Genomic DNA, 25,396 nt, shown 5'->3' with positions numbered 1-25,396 from the left:
AAAATTTAAGTATGGAATTAAGTAAAATCTAGTTAACTAAGTTGTGTATAAAATTAGTAAAGAAAATGAGTAGATTTAACGTAGCCAGTTAAAGTTTGACGAGTAATTTCTACTTAATAATTTTAAGTTTACCCTGCAAGTATATTTCACTCAGTCACAGTTTGTTAACTTTACTCAAACAACACAGCACTGAAAAAAAATGCCAATAAAGCATATGGTTTACTTAAAATCACATATGTAAGTAAGTAGTCAGCTCTTTATTCTTTTAAAGGTAATATGTTTACTCAGTATAGTTATTAACTGAATGAACACAGAGACATGAATATTTGGCACATGATACACAATAACAGTGACAATCAGTGAATAGTGTTTGAGTATGAATGGGTCATTTTGAAAAAAAATTAACTCCAGATGTCACAAAACTGCAATTTACTTAACCTAACAACAAAAGCAACCATAAAACATTGTAAATACATCTCGAAATCATCAAAAAATTGTACCTTTTTAATTATTCATATCCAAGTGCATGATGGGAACAACGGAATCATGACTTTGATATTTACTTAATCTTTGTAAAAAACAAACAATTCCAAGTAAAACATACCTATAAGTTCAATCTTTAAATTCTACAAGCTTAAATTGAGTACTAATATTGAATTTACTCTTTTTTTATTCTTGCCTGAACTAAATTATTTAATGTGGATATTACATTTGTTTTTCTGTAGTATTTACTTCAACACAAAATCATTTATGTTCCATTATGCTAATAAAATTAACTGTTGTGCTGATAAATTTACAGTCTATGTCTTTTGGACCAGAAATTTTGATGATTCATTTCAAACAATATTTGTTCAATCAGATTTTACATATACATATACACAATATACATATCTTTTTTCAACAGATTTCATGCTGTCTTTGAACATTTACTTTACAAGCATGGCTTTTATTTAGCAGTTTTAGTTGACTGCCACAAAACATGAACTACTTGTATTATGTTTAATGTGAGTCAGAGTGTTTACTCAGTGTATCAATGTATTTATTTTGTGTAAATGTTGAACAGGACCATAATGATAAATGTGTCCCTGCAGTGCTGAAAAGACTTCCTGAAATTCTGTAATATCCTATAGTTTATCATTGTCATTTCTCTTCAGAGAAGTGTCAAAACACTAGCCACACAATTTCTGCCATCACTCACTGCTTTTTTCCTCATTAATGGTGGATGAGTAGGCATACACTTTTAGGCATTAATGTGACATTTTCTTTGAATTGCAGGTATTGTACCATCTTCATAAAAAAATGAAAAATATGTCCAAGAAGTCTGAACGGTCAAAGCGAAAGGTAAGGGTTTTTTGTTGTTGTTGTTGTTTTGGTGAATGCTGTAAGAAGTTACAGCAATCTGCCTCAAGAATGTGAGGCATTCTGATGGCTTGTTTTTCATTGTGACAAGCATCCACAACTTGCTGTAACAATGCCAGTGGATCACGCACTGAGGAAAAGGGGCTTATTTATAAAGAGTTAATGGCAATGGGCTTTCAAGAACCATCTGAGACCATGTGATGACAGCCATTATTTTGAGACAAAATTTCTTAATTTATATCAGTATCATGAAGTTGGCTGCTTTACTGGCAAGAACTGTATGAGAAGTCTCCTATGCAGGGTTATGATGAATCCACGAACCTATGAGGCTGAGATGATGGGAGGTCACCCTGACCTCCTTTCATGGTCCTGGCTGTGACTAGGAAAACAGATCTCAGCATGTAAAGAATACTGTTGCACATTCCATTCTTGCTACAATGGAAGACAACACACATTCTATCTATATTTATTAATATATAGTGTAATTGATTTTATTATGAAGGCCATGGTAGATTGACATCCACTCCTTCAGTGTGTTGTTTTCCTGGTTTTGGCATCATTTACTTCGATTATTTTCTGTAAAACTAGATTTTGTATGATTTTACCAGATGCGATGGTGTGCTGGAGTGATATTACTGCAGTAATTTTGTTTCAGTATTAGTTTGGTTCTGAAAATCCATGCATGGGTGTGAAAGGTAGTGGAGCATGACAGACCTCATAAATCTTCATGGTTGGTATAAGTTGAAGTGTATTTAGCCATTCACTGGGCCTATGTTTAATTTTAATCATTTTAACTGATGGTAATTCAAAATCTCACTCTTAAAACAGTCATGTTTAAATGTCATGTAAGCAGATCAGTGTAGATGAATTTGGAAACTTTAGCCACACTTTAATATGGCATAACAAAATACCAAACCGCGTGGCATCGCACCTATCTACTCTGCAGTTATTGTGAGGAACTACTGCACATGTTCTGCTACACTTGATTAGTGTCTAAATAATTTCTTGTTATCTAATGCAGTGACATTCATGTGTTTTTAAGTGTGACTTGTCTATCTACATATGATGTGGTAAGCCTTAGATGAGGATTTCTGGCAGACAATATTTAAATGCTGTCAGTATTTACAGTTGGATTTCATGTGTATCAAAAGAAACATTTCACCTGCTTCTAAAGCCTTAATAATTCACTTGAGCATTTCAGACATATTGACTTTCAAATCAGATATTTTAAGTGCAAAAAATTGTCAGTTTTAGTTAATCAGTGTAAGTCAGAAACCAATGCATATGTGGTTTTAGTGCCTCACTTAATGGTCCATAATAGCCAGTATGCTCCAGAGTGGTCTCTTGTAACCAGTGGCAACCAAAGCATCTTTTTTGCACTGGACCTGGAGCACTAGGAGGATTATATTATAGGGTGGCTGGAGTAAGAAGGGTATTCTAATGATACTTTCCCCTGTTGCTGAAAATCATATAATCCTAGGTTGGGATCTCAGGATCTCACACAGAAAATGCACTAGACCTGAAACTATAATTTTTATGCTGAAGTGAATTTGACATTTCATATGAGAAAAATTGGTGTTAGAGCACATCTGTCTACAATCTGTGACTATAGCAACAAGTCACTAACCTTGAATCCTTTCATAGTACTTTATGTAGTGATTCATGGGTATTATGGGGAAAATGTTGTTTCGCAACACGGATTTGTGGGCTTTCATTTCAGTCAGTTACATGGATCTCAGAAGATGAAAAGCAGTGATCTCTATCTCGCATCATCCATTGTAAAAGGAAACATGTTCAGTCTGAGGAAACGTCTGAAACTACGTCAGAGTTATGTTAGTTTGTGGGAAATGCAGCAAGAGAGTCCAAGACAATATTTAAGAGAAAAACTCATAGATAACGTGTTAATATTGTATTTATTGGGCTGAAACAATTTCATGAGTGAATACAAAAGTTGTCAATTGGAATTTTCAAGCTTGTTTACTTTATAGTGATAATGATGCAGAAAGCACAAAAAACAGGTTTGAGGTTCTAGCCGAAATCACAAAATTCAAACTAAATGCTGACATTGTTTCTTTTTTCTTACACTGCAATTGTGACCATATTGCAATATATTTTGAATATACAACAAAAACTGTTCCTATAGGAGTCTGCACTCAAAAATGATTTTTTTTTTTTTTTTGCTTGTTCAATTTACACTGACAACTTTAACTGGACAGCAGATTCCTAGTTACCAACATGCTTTGCATGTAACTGCATTAGAATAATAAGGTTAAAATTAACTTCTATGTATTATTTGGGAAAAATGGATACTTGTTAGTGTGTAATGTGAAGTTATTTAGATTTTAGAGTGTCTGTTATGTTTGCATTTTTGTGTGATTACTATTAAGCAGAAGAGTTGAGTTGTTTTGTTTTTAGGTTTTGTGTTGTGTTTGTTTGTTTTGCTAATGCCAGTGCAATGAAAAGTCACCTCTTGTCTGTCCCATACATTACATTTAGTAAAATAAAGTTTTATTGCATGCAAACATGCTATTGCATTCAGTTTGATTTCAACCACACACAAACTTGTTAGAATGGACTTCTTCTAGTTAGGGCTTGGAAAAAAAGAAAAAAAAAAGAAGAATCTATTCCAAAAAGAATAGATTCCCGAGGCGTTGGGAATCAAGAATCGATTCCAAAGGTTGGAATCGATCCCATCAAGGGGAATCAGAGCCTTTTTCAGTTCAACAAAGCTTATCGTGCCTTTCAAATGGAAGGCTGCACACAGTGTTTTTTTTTTTTTTTTTTTAAGTTTTATTAAACGTGGTTTTTTGCTGGTGGAGGTTGTTATTTTTTTTTTTATTTTTATATTAAAACATTATTTACCCCGTTCACATCTGCGAGGCATCTGTTACACATTTCCCCTGTGTGTTTACGTCAGTATTTATGACTATCGAATGTCTGACTACTTTTTTTTTGCGGTTCACAATCTTCATTAAGCGCATCATCGCACGGAGAAAAGGACTTGAAAAATGAACACCAAGTACAGGCCAAGTTAAACACTGAGTAATGAGCCCATATCATTTGATCACAAATTATATTTTGTTGATAATATATTTGCAATATCAAAATGGGTTGGGCACCCACTGGCAGAAACTGGTGCCTCTATGCCTGCAGTCATAGTGAGATTAGGTTCCTTCAACCTAAAAAGCATGAATCGAAAAAGAATCAAAAACCATGGTTAGGGATCAATTCTTGGAATCGGTTCCAGAACCAGGAATCAGAATCGGACTCGAATCTAAAAATTTCAGAATCAAACAGCCCTAGTCTTGTTGTAACAACTTAAATTAATTGAGTCAGTAGAACAATTTTTGAACAATTTTTCATCAGTTTAGATTTTGAGCTTATATATAACTTTGCTAGATGTTATATTATACATTTTTAGAGTGCATGGCATTGTTTTGTCATAACCCCATGCATTTTGATCTATTTAATTCAACATCACATGTAGCTAAATATATTATAAGCATCTACAGTGTGTCAAAATTGATTTTTTTTTTTTATTAGCCTTCTTTTTTTTTTTTTTTTTTAACCAATCCAGATAATAAGAATGAGTGGAATATACTGCAATGAGTGGAAGTGTAAATTCAAGCAAATATATGTCTTGATACAAGAAGTTTATGAACAAAACAGCTTTAGTAACTCAATAAAGAGGTCTTCTGTTTCAATTTACAGGCCCCCTCCAACAGTAGTGGACAGAGATTAGCACTAAGAAAGCAAACCATAATCCCATTACCCAGAGTTACTTGAGTGCTTCATTGTTATCTGTAGCCCTAATTGAGGGTCAGGGCTGTCACTGTGCTACACTAAACAGCCAGATTAGATGACCAGATGCAGTCATTTTTCAGTGATCTCTGTTGGTTACCATGCCTATTCTTTGTCTATTCCTTCCCAGTTTCCTTCTGCTTCTCATCATCAGAATTGACCATTTGCTAAGAAGTTCATGCTATGAGGTAAACTGTGTCATGACCCAATTTGCTGCAAGGTAATTTAAAGTCTTATTTTATTGACATATTGATTTGAGTAATTTTAGCTTTTTTATTAATCATGTTACTGCATAACTGAATTGTTTAAAGAAATTGACAGATACAAAATGTGGCCTAATGTCACAGTTTATTCCAGCATACATAAAAAATATCTAATAAATAATTATATTTATATAAATAAATATTTACTTTTTATCTCTTTTAAATCAAATGTTCCCAATCCGAGCATCTGAGTCCTTAGCCATCTTCAAGAATCAGCTAAAAACAAATCTCTTCCATCTTTATTCAACCCTCTAACTCTAGAAATCTCTATTCTAATTCTATTCTTTAAAAAACTCTATTCATTTACTAACTGCTTGTTTTCTTACCAAAAAACACTAACTTTTCTAATATTTTTGTATCCTATCTGTTTTCTTTTTATTTATTATAGAATTAACAAAAGCAAAAAAGGCCTCTAACACTAGCTTGCTCTATTCTTTTTCTATTCTATCTGCATGTTTTCTTTTTATTTATTATATAATTTAAAAAAAATTGCTACGTGTACTGCGTTAAGCTAACTAAGACTTGTTATAGCACTTGCATATCATTGCTCTTTTTTTGATTTTGATTGCTTCCATTGTCCTCATTTGTAAGTCACTTCTAAATGTCTAAATTTAAGTATAAATTTCAATTTTGTTCATTATGTTCAAAGAAATCTCCTGTTCTTTCCTATGGGATGTCTTGGAGGGTGACCGGAGCTTAGAGAAGGGTCAATTATAATATTTATCCATTGCTCAGAAATTCTGAAATTCATTTTATAGAAACTGTAGTTGTGTACATTTAACACTGTAAATAATTGAGAAAGGCTATATTCAAGTGCTGCCGGTAACTACAAGCTTTTCAACTGTTCAAGGTCACATTACAGATAGAAAGCAAGAATATCTGAGCATGTCTAGAAAACCACCTTGGTTAAAGCTAGAGATTTTCCATGGATATAGCATCACCTAATTTAAATAATAATTTGAAAAACAAGGGTTGGTGCATGACCGTGTCAGTGACCCTGCTAATGTAAATGGTCACCATGGGCAACAGTCTCGGATTTGCTAATGTATGTGCTTTTGGATCTGCAGAGGAAAAACAGACGAGAGAGAATCGAAATGTGTTAGAAATGATTTGTTGGAAATGATTTGTGCCTGTGGTTCTCCAGGGTTAATTGGTGGTGAGAAGCTCATTGGTCACTCCTGAGCCCATGAGATCCTGTGTCACAAAGTGTCATTGACAAACCCCAAACTATTGGTTGTTCCCAGAGTTTGTGAAGGGAACTGATAGGCCTCTTAACTCAGTAGGGAGCAGAGCTGGTGGTGCTGATAAATTCACCCACTGACACAGTGCATCACATGCATCATGTCGCTTTACTTGTCGATTGATTGTGTTAATTATTGCAAAAATGTGGAACAGTTGATAAGTGGCACATTTGGTTAAGTGTAAGCCCTCAAACCACAGTTGCATAGTGGCAAAATTTCAGCAAAAGCAGTCAGTAGGTGTGACTTCCCCTGCCACAGTTGAGCTGTTTCGAGGTGGTAAGTGGGCAGCTGGCTTATTCCAATTTGAGTTGTGGAGAATATGTTAGAGCTCTCTAACAGAACAGGAACATAAGAGCACTTCACATTCACCTTGGTGCCGGTCACATTTGACAGCAAAAGCACACTAAGGACTCAGCAGGGGTTCTTTTCTCAATCCCAATTTCAGAGGACCAGCAAACATCAGGGACCGGTGCTGCATTTTGATAAGGGTAATCTTCTCAAAAGAGGGTTGTTTGGAAGTTGACAGTTTCATCTTAGATGAAAGGGTGCTCATACAGTACAATTTACACTTGATTGACATTTCATTATTGATGTTATGGGTACACTATTTTTGGAGTGCTGTGTGCCACATCATTAGAAGTTTTGTGGGTAGGTGAAATTGTGCAAGCAAAACACGAAGACATGTTTCTTACATTGTTGCACACTAACTCTGTCCTACTTCACTGTCAGGAATAAGTCCATGATGCTGTCTCATAAAAGATGGTGCCTGTCAGGACTAATTAAATGTAGCCTTTGTTAAATTATGGCGAAGGATTAGCTCACCAAAATTGTGTAAGACATAGAGTGCAGTCACTGCCCACCTAATTCTGGTACAAAAAGTCTTAGACATTAAAATATGTACAAGGTAGACAAAAATGTCAAATATTCTTTGCTGAATAATTATGTGGAAAATTATGTGGATATCTATTCCAAAAAGAGCAAAGAGAATTAAATATTATTTTACAGCAAAGGACAAATTTTTTGGCAAATGAGTTCTCTCTCCATAATGAATGTCACAAAACAGAAGAATCTATTTATTCTGTTAACTTCTATATTATATGCAATTTTTGCTTTAAAATCTGATTGGATGAGCATACCTGTGACCATACATCAGTTGAGTTCTATACGAAAGTCAGCATGAAATGGAAACTGTGACAACTTTTCTTGCTTATTGCTTCTTCTCTATTATATCCGAGTGAAAAGTTGAGTGGGAGTTTTCCAGGAATTGTTTATGGGAGAAATTGACAGTCATATTGACTTTAGCTCCTTTAAACCAGCTGTGGCACCACCCGCTCCTGCCATACATCTGTCTGTCTCAGCTGAACCTTTGACCTGAGGGTGTTTTAAACTGCCCCTACAGTTATGTGAACTTCAGTTCAGTTACTTGACAGCACTTTTTCATCCTGAAAGACTTGATTGTTTATGTTTCTGTGCTGGACTGTTCTCTTTCTCTAGCTCTATCTAGATGGAGGCAGTAGCTCAACATGAAAAGCAGTATAGGATTCAGTCCTAGTGGAAATATATGAGACTATAGCATAGATTGCCTTGAGCTGGCCTACTGTTTGCAGCAGTTTCACTGTCTTGACTCTCCTCTGCTCTTACCTGAGATTTCTGCTTGCTTCATGTACTATATACCACATTTTAAAGCACATACAGTACTATGCATTGTTGTTTAAAAATTTTTCCCTTAATATCACAATATTCTGTCACATCAGATATTTTAAAAGTAGGCTGATAGGAGGTTTCAGTTGAAGTATTTACTTGTTTCTGTCTTTAAAGGGGACCTATTATGATTAGGCATGGGCCGATTACCGGTTTCAAGGTATACCGCGATTTGAAAAGGTCACGGTTTCAAAACCACTAACATTTTCCATTATACCGTTCCTGCCGAATGCGCTGGTTTCCATGTCTCCTCAAAGACTGAAAGAGTAGGAATCCCTCAGGCTGAGTGCAGTGTAGAGAGTAACACTGACCCCTCCTCCTCCTGTTGGTGTGAGTGAGTGCTCAGTCACGTGTGTGTAGTATGGCTGAACTTAAGGCCCGGGTACACTTCATATTCAGCGTTCCTTTCCGTTCTGTGAAAATATGAAGTCTGTTAACGCCCATTAACACAGGCCAGAGACGCTGAAGACGCTGAAGACGGACGCACGGAGAAAAATCCTGTAGCAGGCAGATCACTCACTGTTCATGATGCACAAACTATTGGAATAAATCCTCAACATTGATTTGGGGGTTTATATGAATGTGTTTCTAAAGGGGGAGCTGACTGTCTTCTGAAAAGTTTACGTGGTATAATTTCACAAAGCTTGTCAGAACATTCTGTTTTTGCTGCAAATTGGGTTTTATTAAATCAAATTATAGTGTAAGGGAAACAGGTCAATTTAGCTCAAAGGGAATCATTTAAGATTTTAAAGGGAATTTGAACGGAATCACTGTTTCACGGCTGATCACTGAAACGGCCAGCGATTCACTGAACGAGCCGTTTAACATCAAATCTGCGCTGGATATTAATATCCCAAGGTATAGTGAAAACACTATTAATAAGCACAGTAACAAGATCGGCAGTTTAAGACATTAACTTGTGAGCACAAAACACAAGATACTTCTCTTTTCAATATAAATAAGGCTTTATTAGATAAATCTAAGACATATATAAACTAATCTAACACATAAGCACACACACTCACACATTCACACAAGTTGCAGGAGGATAGAACGTTAGGAAAGAATGAGTTTAAGAGAATGAAAATGTGAAATCCCAAGTTTACAGCAATACGTGAAATTGCATAGACATTAACAACCATCAATCACTTAATTAACCCTCGCATTGAGTTCATCAATTAGGTTAAAATTATATTAGATAACACCAGTACAGATCAGAGTCTGGAGGTACGTTACTTGTGATGCCTGTGTAACGGGGTTCCCTTGTTGTCGCTGACAAAGGGGGTTTCCCGAGGTTGCTGATTGGCTGGAAGTTCAGTAGTCGTTGAAAGTGACGTCTTGGGAAGCCCCCGTGGTTGGGCGTAGGTTTGACGATGCAGAGTTGTGGGCTGGTTGAAGTTGAACAGGCACTCGAGGTCAGACTCAGAGACACGGCGTTACAAAACTTAACTCAGAACACGAAACTCTCAAACGGGAAAAGAAAAGAAACTAAAGTAAAAGAATAGAAGTAAAGTTTGACGAGACTAGGTGGTGTTTCTTCTCATCGTGGCTAAGTAGCAGCAGGCGTGCAGGCCGAAACACGCTGGAACGGCGCTCGAAGAACGCTAAAAGTGATGACAAAGCATGACTAAAAGCTAAAGCTAAAAGCAGAGGCTTAAAGCAGGCTAAAAGCCAGCATGACTGATAGCAAAAGCTAAACAGAAGCTAAAAGCTAAAAGCAGCATTTGATGGTGTCCTGAGTATTTAAACTGGCATTTTGGCCACACCTCAAATGTTGTCTTGACCAATTAGATATTGTCTTTTCTCGTGGTGTTGCATTGTTTGTCCCACCCATTCATAAATCATATGTTATCTTATCAAGCACATGGTCCGAATTTTCCCGCTCTTGCAGAGTATAATTTGGACATGATTCCTATAACAATAATATGATACATTTGACAAATAATTGATGGTCAGAAACGTTTCAAGCAAGAAGATTCGAACACACACATACTAAACATGAATATGATCCCTTAAGCTATTCAAGAGTTATTTAAAAAGACATACACAATAAGTGATTAGAAACATTATAATCAAATGTGGGGGTTACATGTATGATATGGAGTTGAGCAATGGACTGATATCCATTTAGAAGTCTTTTTTGAGTTCATTTTTGGTGCATATATGCATTGGAAGGCATTCTCTGTGCCATTTTGGGGAGTAAGGATATCTCCTGTGAAGACCAGAGGGGTTAACAGGTCTCCTTAGGAATTTCAGTCTGGTTCTGCTAGGTGGGGGGGAAGTCAATCCAACGATCTTGTTTACTCTCATGGCTTTACATGTGAGGGTCAGACTGTCCATCTCTTCGATTACTTGCCCCAAATTAGACAATCTCTTCTTCGAATTGAAATTGTCAATAATTGTTCTAATGGTGTTAATGTTGAAAGCTGTTCTGTGAAAGAGTTGGTTATCAGACTGTGGTGCTGGGAGTTGATTTACAACATCCTGCCTTTCTGTGGAATTCGGCTCATGTTTCAACCAGGCTCCCGATCGAATCTTTAATTTGTCTGGTTCACGCTACAATAGTGTATGATTATTATTATATAACTAAATGATATGAAATTATATAAATGATATGTATATGAATTATATAATTAAAATTAAATAACTGTCATTACAGATTTAGGTTAAATAACGATGTCAGTCTTTATTTTTTTCTTCTTAGGAAACAAATCAAAGAAAAAAAAATTAATTCTACTGTTTCTAATATTCTGTATGTTGCTCAAAAACAAAATATATTGTGTCCAGCAGGAAAAAAAAATATTTTTTTTTTACCCAGTCATTTAAAAATAACACATTTCAGTGCTGTAACAACAATACCGTGCTACCGTGAAACTGTGATATTTTTGCTTAAGGTTATCATGCCATCAAAATCTCACACTGGCCCATGCCTAATTATGACCCTTTTAACAAGATGTAAAATAAGTCTCTGATGTCCCCAGAGTGTGTATGTGAAGGTTTAGCTCAAAATACCCCACAAATTATTTTTTATAGCTTGTTAAAATTGCCACTTTTAGGACATAATCCAAAATGTGCCATTTTTGTGTTTGTCCCTTTAAATGCAAATGAGCTGGGGCTCCCGGCTCCTTTTTCATTAGGGGCGTAGCTTCAAGAGCTCATGCTCCAGCATACAAATAAACATTCCACTATTAGTACAAGCCTGTTGTCTTTGCAAAAAACCTACTTGGTTTAAAAATCAGTCATCTGATTGTACAGTGTAAAATTAATGCTCGTTTATGAATTACACAGACAGGGAGCATGGCGCGATTACATGGCAGTAATTAGACAATTTCGGAAAGGCAAGCAATAGCAAGTTAGCTTTGAAAGCAATATCCACAAACTGCAAAGCCACGCCTCCTCCTAAACACATGAATGTGCACAAGCAGACCAGAAACTAAGCAGCGACACAATGAGAAATGGCATTGGTTGAGGGTTGAATGCAACAAATCATGTCTGTGTGAACAGGGTGCACAGAGGTATGCAAATACAAATGTTGACAGGCAGGTAGGACAGTCTATCGAAATCCTCGGACAGAGGAATATGATTGTATGAAAATGTATGATCCTACACCTTCCACAGACAATATAAATACGTATAAATACATTTAAACCACTTAACTTAGTTATTGCTATTGGTATGTGAAGAGACTTCTAACCAGCATAACAAAAAAATTATTTTGAACCAAATCACCAACCCTGCTTTTAAGATGCAGTTGAATTATTAAGAACACTTTTCTTTAAAGTAGTAAACATGTTATTCATAAATCTTACCTCCAGTGAATGTTAGTAAAAACCTATTCCAAAGCTATTGAAAATGTGGACAGTTATAAGAGTAGATGGTGATGAACATAGGAATGAAAATAAACTCTCCACTTTTCTTGAAACATTCGCAACTGTAGACAAATCCAGTCTGCGTAAAACAAATATTCCACAAAAAATTATATGCTATCATGTCTTTCCAGCACACTGTCCTGCTCCTGTGGGGAGTTTAAAGATTTGGACAGAAGTTAGACTAATAACTTCTGGAGTCAAGAGTCAAGTTGCCTGGTGTGCAAGCTGAGACTGGGGGTGTAGGTCAGAGCTGTCGCACTCTATAAAAGAGTGTGTTATTCACAAGAGGCATTGCCTGACCATCCCTCAAATAAAAGAGAGCTTTAAAAAAAAAATTAAAGGAATTATTCACACAAACTTCTGTGGAATATTTTGAAAAAGGTCAGGGTTTTTTGGGGTTTTTTGTCCACACAATGAATGGGGTAAAATGTTGTCTGGACCCCTACATTCTTCAAAATATGTCTACATTTTAAATTGTAAAAATGACTAGCTGGATATATAAAAAGCATATGCAATGTCCCTATTTAGATAGCTATGTAAAGGTGTGTGTGTTTACAGAAGAAATAGACTCCCTATGAGTGTGTCCTACACATTCACTTCAAGACCACAGCATTGAATACTCAGTGAGCTCTGGAGTTTAAATGGTGTTTGTGGGACAGAGGGAGGTACAGTTTAAAAAAAAAAAAATGTTTGCATATCTGAAGTTTGCAAAATCATGCCTGGTTGTTCCACAGTGCTACTGGAAAAATATCCTGTTGACAAATGAAACCATGTTGAGTTGTTTAGAAAAGAACATACACAAACACACACACACACACACACACTGCTTGCTGTATCATCAGCGGGAAAATGAACTCCTAGGTTTATCAGGACATTTTTCAGGAGAATGTGCAGCCATCTGTTTACCGGTTAAAGCTCAACAGAAGTTTGAAGGTGATTAACAGAACAATATCCTAAAGCAGTAGTAAATGGCAACAACAGAATATCCAATATAAAAAAATGAAATACACCTCCTAGAGTGGCCCTGATTTCCAGTCTTATTGAGATGCTTTTGTATGACTAAACAGAGTGATTTACACCAGATGCCCCAAGAATATTGCTGAACTAAAACTAGTTTGTTTTGAAAAGATGGTGCAGAATTCTCTCTGACTGTTGTCCAGGTCTGATTACAGAAAATGTTTGGTGGGTGTCATTTTCCGAAGAAAGCACAACCAGTTGTCCAGTTATCCAAAGTTCCCATTCTTTTTCATTTTCCTCTGTACAGTGAATTGTAAAGACATGAAAACATTTATTAAATACTTATTTGATTATGCCAGCTGTATTTTTCCATTTTTGTAACTATATTTTAAGATTAAGATAGGGTTCCAGCTCGGGTTCACATACTTTTTCCTGTGACTGTAAAACTGTAAAAAGTTTTCACAATTCATAACTGAGACTAATATATGTGCAGAAAATCCCGTCATTAATTGATAAGGAGCTTGTATTTTTAATTAATTCATAGGTATTCACTGCACCGTGTACAAATTTGTAATGGAAATTGTGATCCTTTCCCTCCCATGTGATTGCCATTTATAACTGTTTAGGGGGTTGTCTCAAGAACCCTGGACAACTAAAATTAAAATAATATTGTTATTAAAAGCACAATAAAATTAACAGAAAATTAGCCATATGCTTATATTTTGACAGTCTAAGGAGCATGTGAATATAAAATCATCATAAGAATGCTGATATAGTCCCTTCAAACTTACTTTTATCCTTTATCATAAATCATATTCCTGTATAGATTTTTGAAGTCTCCTGTGAATTATTATGTTCTGGTTTTTTGCTTTGGGCTGAGTGTCCTGCCTCTATGCTGCTGTGAAACTGGAAATGAATTTGCATACAGAAAATATACATAGAAATTGGTGGAACAATGCTCTGTTGCAAGATGAGATCTCAGTCTTATATCATCATATTATGCAATGATGTGGCTGCCCCTCTTTTCAGAAGTCAGAAAGAGCTTCACTGCCAAGTATGTTTGCACATACATGAATTTGTTTTAGTGTCACAAGCTTCCAGTACACAGAGACAACAACAACACACAGATAATAAAAAGATGGGAATAAAATACACATACATAAATATAAGTAAACCACAAAAAAAGAATAAATTGTATGTACAGGTGTGCTATAGATAAAATAGAATAGGAATAAAACATTTTCCCTTTTCACCATTCCCCTTAATCCCTTTGTGTGAGACTGTGCAATTTAACTTTTCAAATGGCCAGACTTTCCCAGCACCGGTGCGCAAATGACATGGGTCTCTTTTGGGTTACAATAGAGAGGGATCTAACCTGGGCATTTTGTTCAAATGAAGTTCTTTCACACTGGCAGGAGAGCAGGTCAATACGTGAAGTCCCATTATGTCTCTATCCAGGAAAAATTGGGTGCAGATTCATAAAATTATGGCAATTTCATGATAGCAACAGCACTAAGCATCCCTTTGGCAAAATCCTAAGCTCTCTATTGGCTAAAAAAAAGCTGTAGGCTATACTGGATCAGTTTTGAAATTCACATCATTGGTCATGTATTTTCTTTTTATTTATTTTTTTTTTTTTTCTCAAAAGGTGTAAAGATAAGAATCTTCTGGTAATATCTTAAAATGTTAGTGTTAGATAAAATACAAATGATGAGTATAATAAATTATCTATGCTCTTTGTCTTTGTATAAGTTATTTTGTTATGCTGTGGAATGGTGTCTGTTATAATAATCAGTATAAGATTCTGCACAGAGACTGTCTGACCCCTGTAAAGTTGTACAGAATTGGCCTGAGTGAGGATTTATTAAAAGTTTGCGAACAGAAAGGCATGGATAGATTTGGGAGTTCCCCACAGCAAGCACATTTTGGAAGCAATTTTTTGAGATTCTTGGCCCATTGTTATATTCTTCCATTCTATTGTCTCCTAAGCTCTGCATCTCTTCAATCTCTTCACTGACTGTTTTCATTATTTTCTGTTAAAATTTGCAAACCTATTCAGTGTAACTATTTTATTTTAATTACAAAAATAATAGATTCTTTAAATCTGGCCACCAGCACAGTAGAATAATAAATGGATGGCAGGTGTCTGTCAAACATTCTATTAAACTTGATAATTTCTTTGCCTATATCTGTAATAAAGTGCTGGAAAGTAATATTTTAATTATGATTTGGGTGACAGAGCCAAATGTCCTGCTGGTCATAAAAGAGATTAGGATAAAATGTCATCATGAAGAATATTGTACATTGTGATTACTTTATTCAATTATCTGTATAGAATCAAGTAATATATTAAAATATGGTTCAAGGTGTTTGGCTAAGTGGTTCTTTTGTCTTTTGCGTGGATAGATGGATATTCTATTGACATAACGGATCAAACTAGTTGAGTTTGTTAAAGGATGAATATTACCTTAGGAACACTGAAAGGTGTTCACAAGAATCACAGTCTTATTTTTCAAGACCACACTCTTTAAAAAAATCTCCACAAGAATCCAGATAGATGACAAGCCTCATGTCTTCCATAAATGAAACCTAAGAAATTCAGGTGATTAAATTCTCTGTTGCTTTTTTAAATAAATCTTCTCCTGTGGTCACTGGAAAAGGCTAATTTGTGTTTTAAAAGTAAAAATAACATGCAAAAGCATCCAAAAAGAAGACTTTTCTGTTAAGTGGGCCCTTTGTCATGCTTGAGACAATGTTACCAGTTGTTTCCCACCCAGGTGATGGCTCTGGTCATCATTCTAATTTCTGCCTTTACAAACAATCTGACACAAGAGCTCATAAATTAACAAGCATCTCTTGCCCTTATCAGAATAAATGTTACAAAATACAATAATGTTAACAGAGTTACAATATCTAACAAACAGTAGAACAGCATCATGCCCAGTCTAAAATAAATCTAAACTATATTAGACTAAAATGCACATTGTAAACAAAGCTTTGTATATGATTTCTGGTCCTGGCTCAGTGAAACTGATAAAGCTGGTTGAGACACTGAGAAAGAACAGACAAATTTTAAATACTGCGAGCTACTGCGAAAGGGAGAGAGTGTGTACAGGTTAAAGCAAAAGAGTAATTGAGGGGAAAAAAGCTTTAGTATAAACACATCTGCTCCTCTGTTAAAGATAACAAAATCTTTGATGGGCAAACCACTCTGAATCTCTCAAAGCAGAACCGATGCTCAAGAGTCATATTCACTTGTATCTAATCTTGGCCCTGCTCTTTTTCCGCTGTCACTTCAAGTGACTGGTTTACAGCTACAGCAACTACTGTGGACTGTTTTACTTAAAATGCTTACTGTCATTAGAGGTTTTTGTCTATTCTTGATTGCATGTTTCATTGTCTAAAGCTGATTATGGTAACCAGCTTAAGATTAAAAGGATACATGTAAGTCATTTTATGATATTTTAGAAATCTTCTTAATACTTGAAGGATTTAAAATCTGCATGTTCTTCATGTTCCACTTTGATTACAATCCTACTTATATAATGTTGTTTTATGTTTCATATAAAAGAAAGGTAATTCCAAGCAGCACATTTTCACTGTGTCCATTATTAGATTATGTTATGTAGGATAGGTCAGTAAATTTTCAACAGTCCCATTAGAAGCATCAGATTAGTTTTCAGACTAGTTTTCTGTGAGTTTAACGGGGTGAGTTGGTCAAGTAAGGTTAAGACCTCTCATTTGATTGTGTCATGCCTCTTTTAATTCACCTGAGTAGTTGGTGACAAATATACTTGTAATTTGACTTCTCCATCACACTTCTTTTTATGGTCCAGTTCTCAGTATTAACAAACTATTAACTATGATTTTCCCTGAAAAAAAAAAACCTCCAAAAATGCTGCTTATTAAAAGTAAGGTAGTTGTTAAAGGGATACTCCACCCCAAAATGAAAATTTTGTCATTAATAACTTACCCACATGTCGTTCCAAACCCGTAAAAGCTCAGTTCATCTTCGGAACACAATTTAAGATATTTTGGATGAAAACCTAGAGGCCTGAGACTGTCCCATAGACTGCCAAGTATATAGCAGTGTCAAAGTCCATAAAAGCCATTTGTAAATGGCTAGGCCACAGAAAATAATTTAATTTTGTCCTTCACTTTGTAAAAACTAAAAATGTGTTTAATATACAATAAATATCTAACACGTTTCATAGATTGTGATAAAATCATTTACCAATGTGGTTTGTAAGTAATAATTAATCCTTCAAATTTGCCATATAAATAGTCCCAGCACTAAAAGCATTATTTTAACTTTACAGTTCAAACGACACATGTTTGTACAGCAGCATTAATACAAGTGCAGAATATTAGCAAATATCAGCTTCATATGTCTGCTTTTAAACCCTCTGAGATGCTTTGCCCTTTGGTACCATTGTAAGTGCATCACTGTAAATGTGATTTTTGTTTGTTTTTAACAAACTGTGAGATCTGTCAAAATGATTTTTTTTTTCAAAATGATAATTTACAGGCTGTCACAAATGCTGTTGATAGAGGTTAACTTGTATTGAACCGAGATTCTGAGCTGTTCATTTTATAAATGCCTAGATAGTATATGGAGTATACTACCTATATGCTTACCTCAGTCCTGTGACAATTCTTCAGCGTCCCCTCCCTCCCACCTCCTCCACTATTTCTGTTCTCTTCATTTATATATTGAACATTGTGTAATCTGTATTAAGTGCTCTAAGGGGAGAATTTAGATCTCAAGTCAAGTCTCATGTTTGATCCCTGCACATATAGCATTCCAAATATGTTTAACTTTATCTCCTTTAAAGGATTATGAAAATATGATCTCGTAAATTTTATGGTTTATTGTGTAAGGGCCTGGACACATTATATGGTTAACTCATTCTGCAGGAATTTTGTAAGCCTTTTCAAGTTAAAATTTGAAACTTTTCCCTTTGCGCTTAATAATTTTGTTTGGCATTAATCTAACAAAACACATTACTGTGTGCCTTACATTGTAGGGGCATACCATGGCTTCTCTTTTAGCTGGAATTTGCTAGAATTCAATTCAAGAATCTGTTCATGGTTCAGGCTGCTGTCAGTGGCTCTTCTTGACTGCATTTTGTTGGACAGCAACGTAATTAAACATTGATTGTGGATTTGTAATACAGAATCTAATGTAAACTTACACACAGTTAACATTGTTATCAGAGGTGGCCATACAATAAAATAAAAATAATGTTATTAATAATGTTGCATTGTGTTCGCAAAACTAAGTTTCATGCACTGCTGAAGCAATAAGCCCCAAGAAGCCGTGGTTTACATTGAATTACAGCTTCGCGTCATGCCTAACAACGTCCCTTAGCTGTTATACTTGTAAATATTAAATATTCAGATCATTAATATCACACAGTTATACCAAGAGATAAACTGCTTTAGATAAAATAGTTTTGACTGTGACAAAAGATTAAGAATGAGAAAGTGAAAGAAGTGTAAGTGTGTGTGTAACGTAAAGCAGAAACAAGGGACACTTGCTCCCCAACAGACAAGAGTCTGAGCTAGCAACCACATCGAAGACCCATCACAAGGGTGTTGCACACCACAGCAAGGATTCCATTTCCTTTGAGATCAATGGATTGATGCTGCTGCCAAAACTAACTCTTCTCATTTTGTTTCAGATAGGGAGTCAGCATGTTGTAAAGAAGGCTTATTTGTAATTGAAGTATAGAGATGTGCTGTGCCTCGAGAGGATAAACAGTATCTGTGACGATTCGTGTACCAGAGAGACACAGGGAGAGCGAGAGATCCAATTGCAGGTATTTATTCAAAAAGGGTAATCCAACATCGTTATCAAACAAGCCAGGGTCAAAACCAAATAATCAGTCCAAAACAAAACAAACAAAGGAAACAAAGGAGGGAACTGGAAAAGAAAGGAACGGGAACTCGGAGGACGAGAAGATTAAGGAGAAACTCAGAATATGAGAAGACGAAGGGGAATCTCGGATGACGAGAATGCTGCATACACGAAGGGTAAGGACTCCAAACAACCAACAGGAAAAGACAGGAATATATAGGGAGGCTAATGACAATAGATTGCCTGCACCTGGTGCAATTAACAGGAGTGCAATTACTGTGAAGACAGGACAAGACTAGAGGAATTCTAGTGCCTACGGTGAAGTGTCTAAGGGGAAGTGAGCCCACTAGTGGACACCCAGGGAAACAGAGACTAGACAGCGTGACATTACCCCCTCCTCCACGGAGCAGCTGCCAGATGCTTCACCTGAACCCAAGGGAAAAACCAAAGACACAAAGAGACCAGGAGGGAGGTGGAGCGGCGGAGGATCAGGGGGAGGGACGGAGGGCCAGATAAAATGGTAAAACAGAGACAAGAGGACCAGGTAGAATGGGGAAACAGAGACAAGACAACCAGGTAAAATGGGGAAACAGAGACAAGAGAAGTGCAACACAAGAGGAGTCCAGGAGGGTGGTGGACCGGCGGATGATCAGGGGGAGGGACGGAGGGCCAGGTCCTTAGAGGGAAACGGAACGAAAGACACAGACCAGAAACCCAGGAGGGAGGTGGACCGGCGGAGGATCAGGGGGAGGGACGGAGGGCCAGGTCCATAGGAGGAAACAGAAAGAAAGACACAGACCAAAAAATAAAAAATTAAAAAAAATAAACACAAAAACACAAGTCCAAGAAGGACATCACGTGACGCCCACCAGGGCGGCGCAGAAGACCGCCATAACCGTGTGGTCGGGACTGACGCCCCACAGGGCGGAGCAGAAGACCACCACAACCATGTGGTCAGGGCGGAAGCCCCCCCAGGGCGGAGCAGAAGACCACCACGTCCGTGTGGTCGAGATCGGAGTCCCCCAGGGCGGAGCAGAAGACCACCACAACCGTGCGGTCGAAACAGATGCCCCCCAGGGCAGAGCAGAAGACCACCACAACCGTGTGGTCGGGACGGACGCCCCCCAGGGCGGAGCAGAAGACCACCACAACCGTGTGGTAACAGCGGAAGCCCCCCAGGGCGGAACAGACAGACCACCACGTCCGTGTGGTCGAACCAGACGCCCCCCAGGGCGGAGCAGACGACCACCACTCCCTTGTGGTTGAGGCAGAAAGCCCCCAGGGCGGAGCAGAAGACCACCACAACCGTGCGGCCGGACCAACAGGAGGACAAGTCTGGTTGGGCAAGTCTGAAACACAGAACATGAACATGTTAAGGGTAGCCTCCGTGGCCACAACAGGAACAGTCGGGTGCTCAGAGAGATCTACTGAGACATGACGAGTCTCTGGAGGTTCCGCAGAGGCAAGGAGAGACTCTGGTAGTTCTGCAGAGACGTGGAACGGTTCTGGTAGTTCCTCCGAGACGTGGAGAGGCTCTGGTAGTTCCACAGAGGAGTGACGGGACTCTGGTAATCCCATGGTGTTTCTACTGGATTCCAGAAGATCGATGCTGACTTGACTCTGCTCATGAAGATAATTGGTGACTTGCATTTGTTCATGAAGATCATTGGTGACTTGCCTTTGTTCATGAAGATTGGTGACTTGCCTCATGTTCATGAAGATCATTGGTGACTTGCCTTTGTTCATGAAGATCAGTGGTGACTTGCCTTTGTTCATGAAGATCAGTGGTGACTTGCCTTTGTTCATGAAGATCACTGGTGACTTGCCTTTGTTCATGAAGATCACTGGTGACTTGCCTTTGTTCATGAAGATCACTAGTGACTTGACTTGACTCTGAAAGGTCAACGGTGACTAACCCTGACTCCGGAGGGTCAACGGTGACTAACCCTGACTCCGGAGGGTCAACGGTGACTAACCCTGACTCCAGAGGGTCAACGGTGACTAACCCTGACTCTGGAGGGTCAACAAGCACCTGACTCGATTCTGGAGGGTCAACGAGCACCTGACTCGACTCTGGAGGGTCAACCGGAACCTGACTCAACTCTGGAGGGTCAACCGGAACCTGACTCAACTCTGGAGGGTCAACCGGAACCTGACTCAACTCTGGAGGGTCAACGGGAACCTGACTCAACTCTGGAGGGTCAACGGGAACCTGACTCAACTCTGGAGGGTCAACGGGAACCTGACTCAACTCAGGAAAGCCCACTGTAGCTACCATCCTCTGCAGTGGCTCCGGGCTGGCGGCCACCTTGTGCAGTGGCACTGGGTTGGTGGCCATCTTGTACTGTGGTGCTGGCTCAGCAGACATGACGTGAACCCTCCTGGGACTCTCTAGGATCTTAGACAGCATGGAGAAATAATCCAGAAACGCCTCAGCGGCCATCTTGGGCGTTGGCGCTGAGCTGGCGGCCATCTTGCACCGTGGCGCTGGGCTGGTGACCACCTTGTGCTGTGGCGCTGGGCTGGTGACCACCTTGTGCTGTGGCGCTGTGTTGGGGTCATTTTGCACCGTGGAGTGTGTGCTGGCGTCCACCTTGTGCTGTGGCGCTGGGCTGGTAATACCCATCTATCTGTCTGCAAAAAAGGTCACCCTGGTGGAAATGGATGGATAGATAACACAGTGAACAGCTAACTCACTAAGACACATCACTTTCAGAGACATCTAAATCGAAACTAACTTTAAATGAACCTGAAAGGGTCTGTGAGTGAGCTGGTTCTTTGTGAGCACTCAGCTCCCTTAAATTAAAGGTGCACCTCTGAGCATGAAGGTGACCTTCATGATACCTGCGGTGTTCACAGAGAATGTAATGACTAATGGTCTGAAATGAAGGTGACTATAGACAGTACAGTAGTGTTGGACGATATGGTCATTTTCATATCGTCATATCGCCAGCCCGTGAGATCGCCGATACACGATATTATCGTGCATGGGTGGGTGGGGCAAGAGAGACTCTCTGTACTTGTCATAGGCTATTACATAACTATTTGGTGTTTTGAATGGCGCGCGTGAGCGAGAGTAAACCCAGCAAGCATTTTCAGTTTAAAAGACGTCTAATAGCCGTCCAAATACAGCCCAGACAAGGCTAAATTTGGGCTGTCAGTGAAAATTTAATAGACGTCTAATCATAGCCCAAGAATAGACTAGTCATCAATTAGACCGCTATTAAACGACCACATATTTACGTCTAATAGACAGTGAATATGGGTCTAGGCTAAAACAAGGCTGAATTTGGGCTGTCAGTGAAAATTTAATAGACGTCTAACCATAGCCCAAGAATAGATTAGTCATCAAATAGACAGCTAATGAATGCCTACATATATACATCTAATAGACAACAAAATGGCAACCCATCCAAACAAATTAAATATATAGCTTTTATTAAGAAAAATAAATTTTTTAACAAATTGGACAACTTAAGACAATACAAAATGATAAAAAATACAAAATAATTCATGACAAAATTAAATATTATAAATACAATACACTTAAATATAAATATTATGATAAACAAAATCTGGAATTTTTAACAACTTAAGATAAAAATATGTCCACGTTAAAACGAAAACACAGATACTTACGAGACCAAGTAGAAATGACCTTTATCGTTTGTTATTTGCCCGCTGTTCTCCAACAGGTAAACTTAGTGCTCTCTCGTGTAAAAACAAAATTCTAAACACAACAATGAGCTCGCCAGTAGTCGTGTCTCAGTAGGGCTACATTTGCCATCTAGGGGTCGTGAATTGTAATTGCATTTTTATTTATAAAATGAAACACAGCCAAATATCAATAATATCATATAATATTTATGAATATAACATTTAACAGCTTGTGGGATGCATGACATCATATTATCAAATCCAAGTAAACTTTTGAAACATTGAAATTAGTATTATTTGTGGCATAATAAATAATGCTATATTTAATAATGCTGTAAAATAGTTAAATAAAATATTAAATAATGCTTATTTAAATGTTTCAAAAGTTTACTTGAAAATGATAAGAAGCTGTGTGGGTGAAAATGACATGTAATCAATTTTAAGGCTATTTTGGCTATGCTCATCGCTGGTCTGGTTATTGGTATGGGGCTATAGCCAAGTCATTAAAATTAGACCACAGATTGCCTCAATTTCGCCAGGTGGGCTAAATGCAGACTACATGTAGCATATTTTGACCGAAGGTTTGTTCTTTGGCTTCAGGTGGCCTCCACCGTGACAGTATGTGTCCTTTCTGGTTGGGGGCTGTGTTGTGGCCTAATATTGTACTTAAAAACGGGAAAAAAAAAAAAAAAAAAAAAACAGACATAACAATGTGTTTTTTAATGTGGCATTAAGATATAGTGTATAAGATATAAACTAATGATTAATTATTTTAATATTTCGTTGATAAAAAGACTAACCTAGCCTCCTCAGGAATGCTTCCGTCACCGTCAGAATAATTAGATTCCGTCAGAATAATGGGCGTTTACTAGCCGCTCTCAAGCGCACGACCGCATGCATAATTTTGCCACAAAGAACCGGCTGAAGAAATGATTATGAATTTGTCAAAAATAGCAAGGAGACATTTAATTGTTTATTAATAAAATGGTGTTTTCTGTGTCGCTGCAAAGACGATGCGGACTCACCATGAACGCCAGAGAGAAATGCACATTCATATGGATTAGGCCTACATATTCAGAGAGTAGCCTATTTATTTTCGTTTTGAATATTTTCGTTTAAAAGTAGACATTTTTAAGCTTTCTATAATAGATAGCCTATATTTCTCAAAACTGTCTGTGAGGCACAAGCTGAGTTTCTGCGCCCTCCAGTTCACGTGCAATACAAGTGATGTGCCGGCACCTTATTACATTGTCTGCTAATATTTTGCTTGTTTATTAAATACAGGCAATGGGTTGATAAAATATTGATCAAAATTAAGATACAATTTATACAAAACGAAAATCTTTTAAAACAGAGTCTTTCTACAAAACAAAACTGAATAAAGTGGTCAAAAATCATGTCTTACCCACTCCATGTCTCATAGGCTATTGAGCATGATGTATCATATCTTTCTCATGCTGCATGCTCACTTTCATAATAAAGATTGATTAAATAAATAAAAAAATTACATTAGCCTATAATATTTAAACAAATATGAAACCAAATATGTTTTTCTTTAATGGCTACAACACATAGCCTAAACAGTACAGAGATTTTTTTTTTATTATTTTTTTATTTATTTATTTTTATTAAACATCAAAGTACAAGTACATCAAGTACAATTTTTGTGTATAAAACAGTAACAATCACGCCAGGGGAGAAGACTAGTAGAGAAATTTCATGTCGTCAGTCACAACATAATGACGTCACATATTTTCCAACCCAGCCCTCAGCCCCCCCCGCATGAAACAGCTTCCAGCGCGCCTGCGCAGAATATTAGTGAAGTTTTTTGATGTCAGTCTTAACATATAGACCATGTAATGAAATGACACTTATATCTTTGTAGAGATTATTGACACTGTGAACATGATGGGATATCAACCATGTCATGCACTGCCTGGCCGAAAACTACAGTAAATCAGGTTTGACTGTTAGTGGGCTACAGATAGCCACTCTGACTACGAGCTAAATCATGTAAAAGGCTATGTATTGTACATGTCAAAGACATGAAACCAATCACCTTGTAAACACTGTTGACTTAAGGTTATTTGGGCTAGAAGTTGTTTGCACATAGCCAGACTATATCGGGTCTATACTTAACCGAGATGGTGAAATGACGGAATGTGAAATGAAATTTACGCATCGGCGCACAGAAGTTATCAGTCAAAAAGGTCTGCAGTCAACAGTGAAAATCAAAAGTAGATTTATTTTAAAGACCAACAGTTTAACATTAAATATTGGACATAAACGAACATGTTAAATATAAAAGTGTTTAAAACTTTCATATATTTGGAGTAAAGTTAAATTAAACTCATACATCAGTCATACAGCGCTCCAGACTGCGTGCACCATTAGGCACCGACCCAGAAACAAGAATGGGATGCGTTCTAACATGTGGCATTAAACTCAGTTAGTGGAGGCTCATTTAAAATATTGCACATATATAGGCCATTCAGATTAATTGTTAAAGTACAATGAAATACCTTATATCAGCAGCAGGGGTGTTGCTAGACCCTTTTTACTGGGGCATGTGCCCCAGTATAAATCTGCTGTGCCCCAATGTAATTATCGGGCATGTGCCCCAGTATAAATCTGCTGTGCCCCGTGTAAGTATAAATCTGCTGTGCCCCAATGTAATTATCATTTACA

At 37.4% G+C, this 25,396-nt stretch overlaps 1 protein-coding gene across 1 annotated transcript in view; it reads left to right on the top strand.

Moving 5' to 3' along the window:
* The window catches only part of LOC109061248 (galanin receptor type 1-like), a 42,874-nt gene that overhangs the window by 1,956 nt on the left and 15,522 nt on the right, over positions 1-25,396 (top strand). The window contains exon 2 of the mRNA XM_042727850.1: positions 1,276-1,341. Within this exon, the coding sequence (XP_042583784.1) occupies positions 1,276-1,341 (66 nt within the window). The remainder of the gene's footprint in view (positions 1-1,275; positions 1,342-25,396) is intronic.

This window comes from Cyprinus carpio, chromosome B7 (genome assembly GCF_018340385.1).
Source record: "Cyprinus carpio isolate SPL01 chromosome B7, ASM1834038v1, whole genome shotgun sequence".
Taxonomy (NCBI): domain Eukaryota; kingdom Metazoa; phylum Chordata; class Actinopteri; order Cypriniformes; family Cyprinidae; genus Cyprinus; species Cyprinus carpio.
This window is presented reverse-complemented; position numbering and strand designations above follow the sequence as displayed.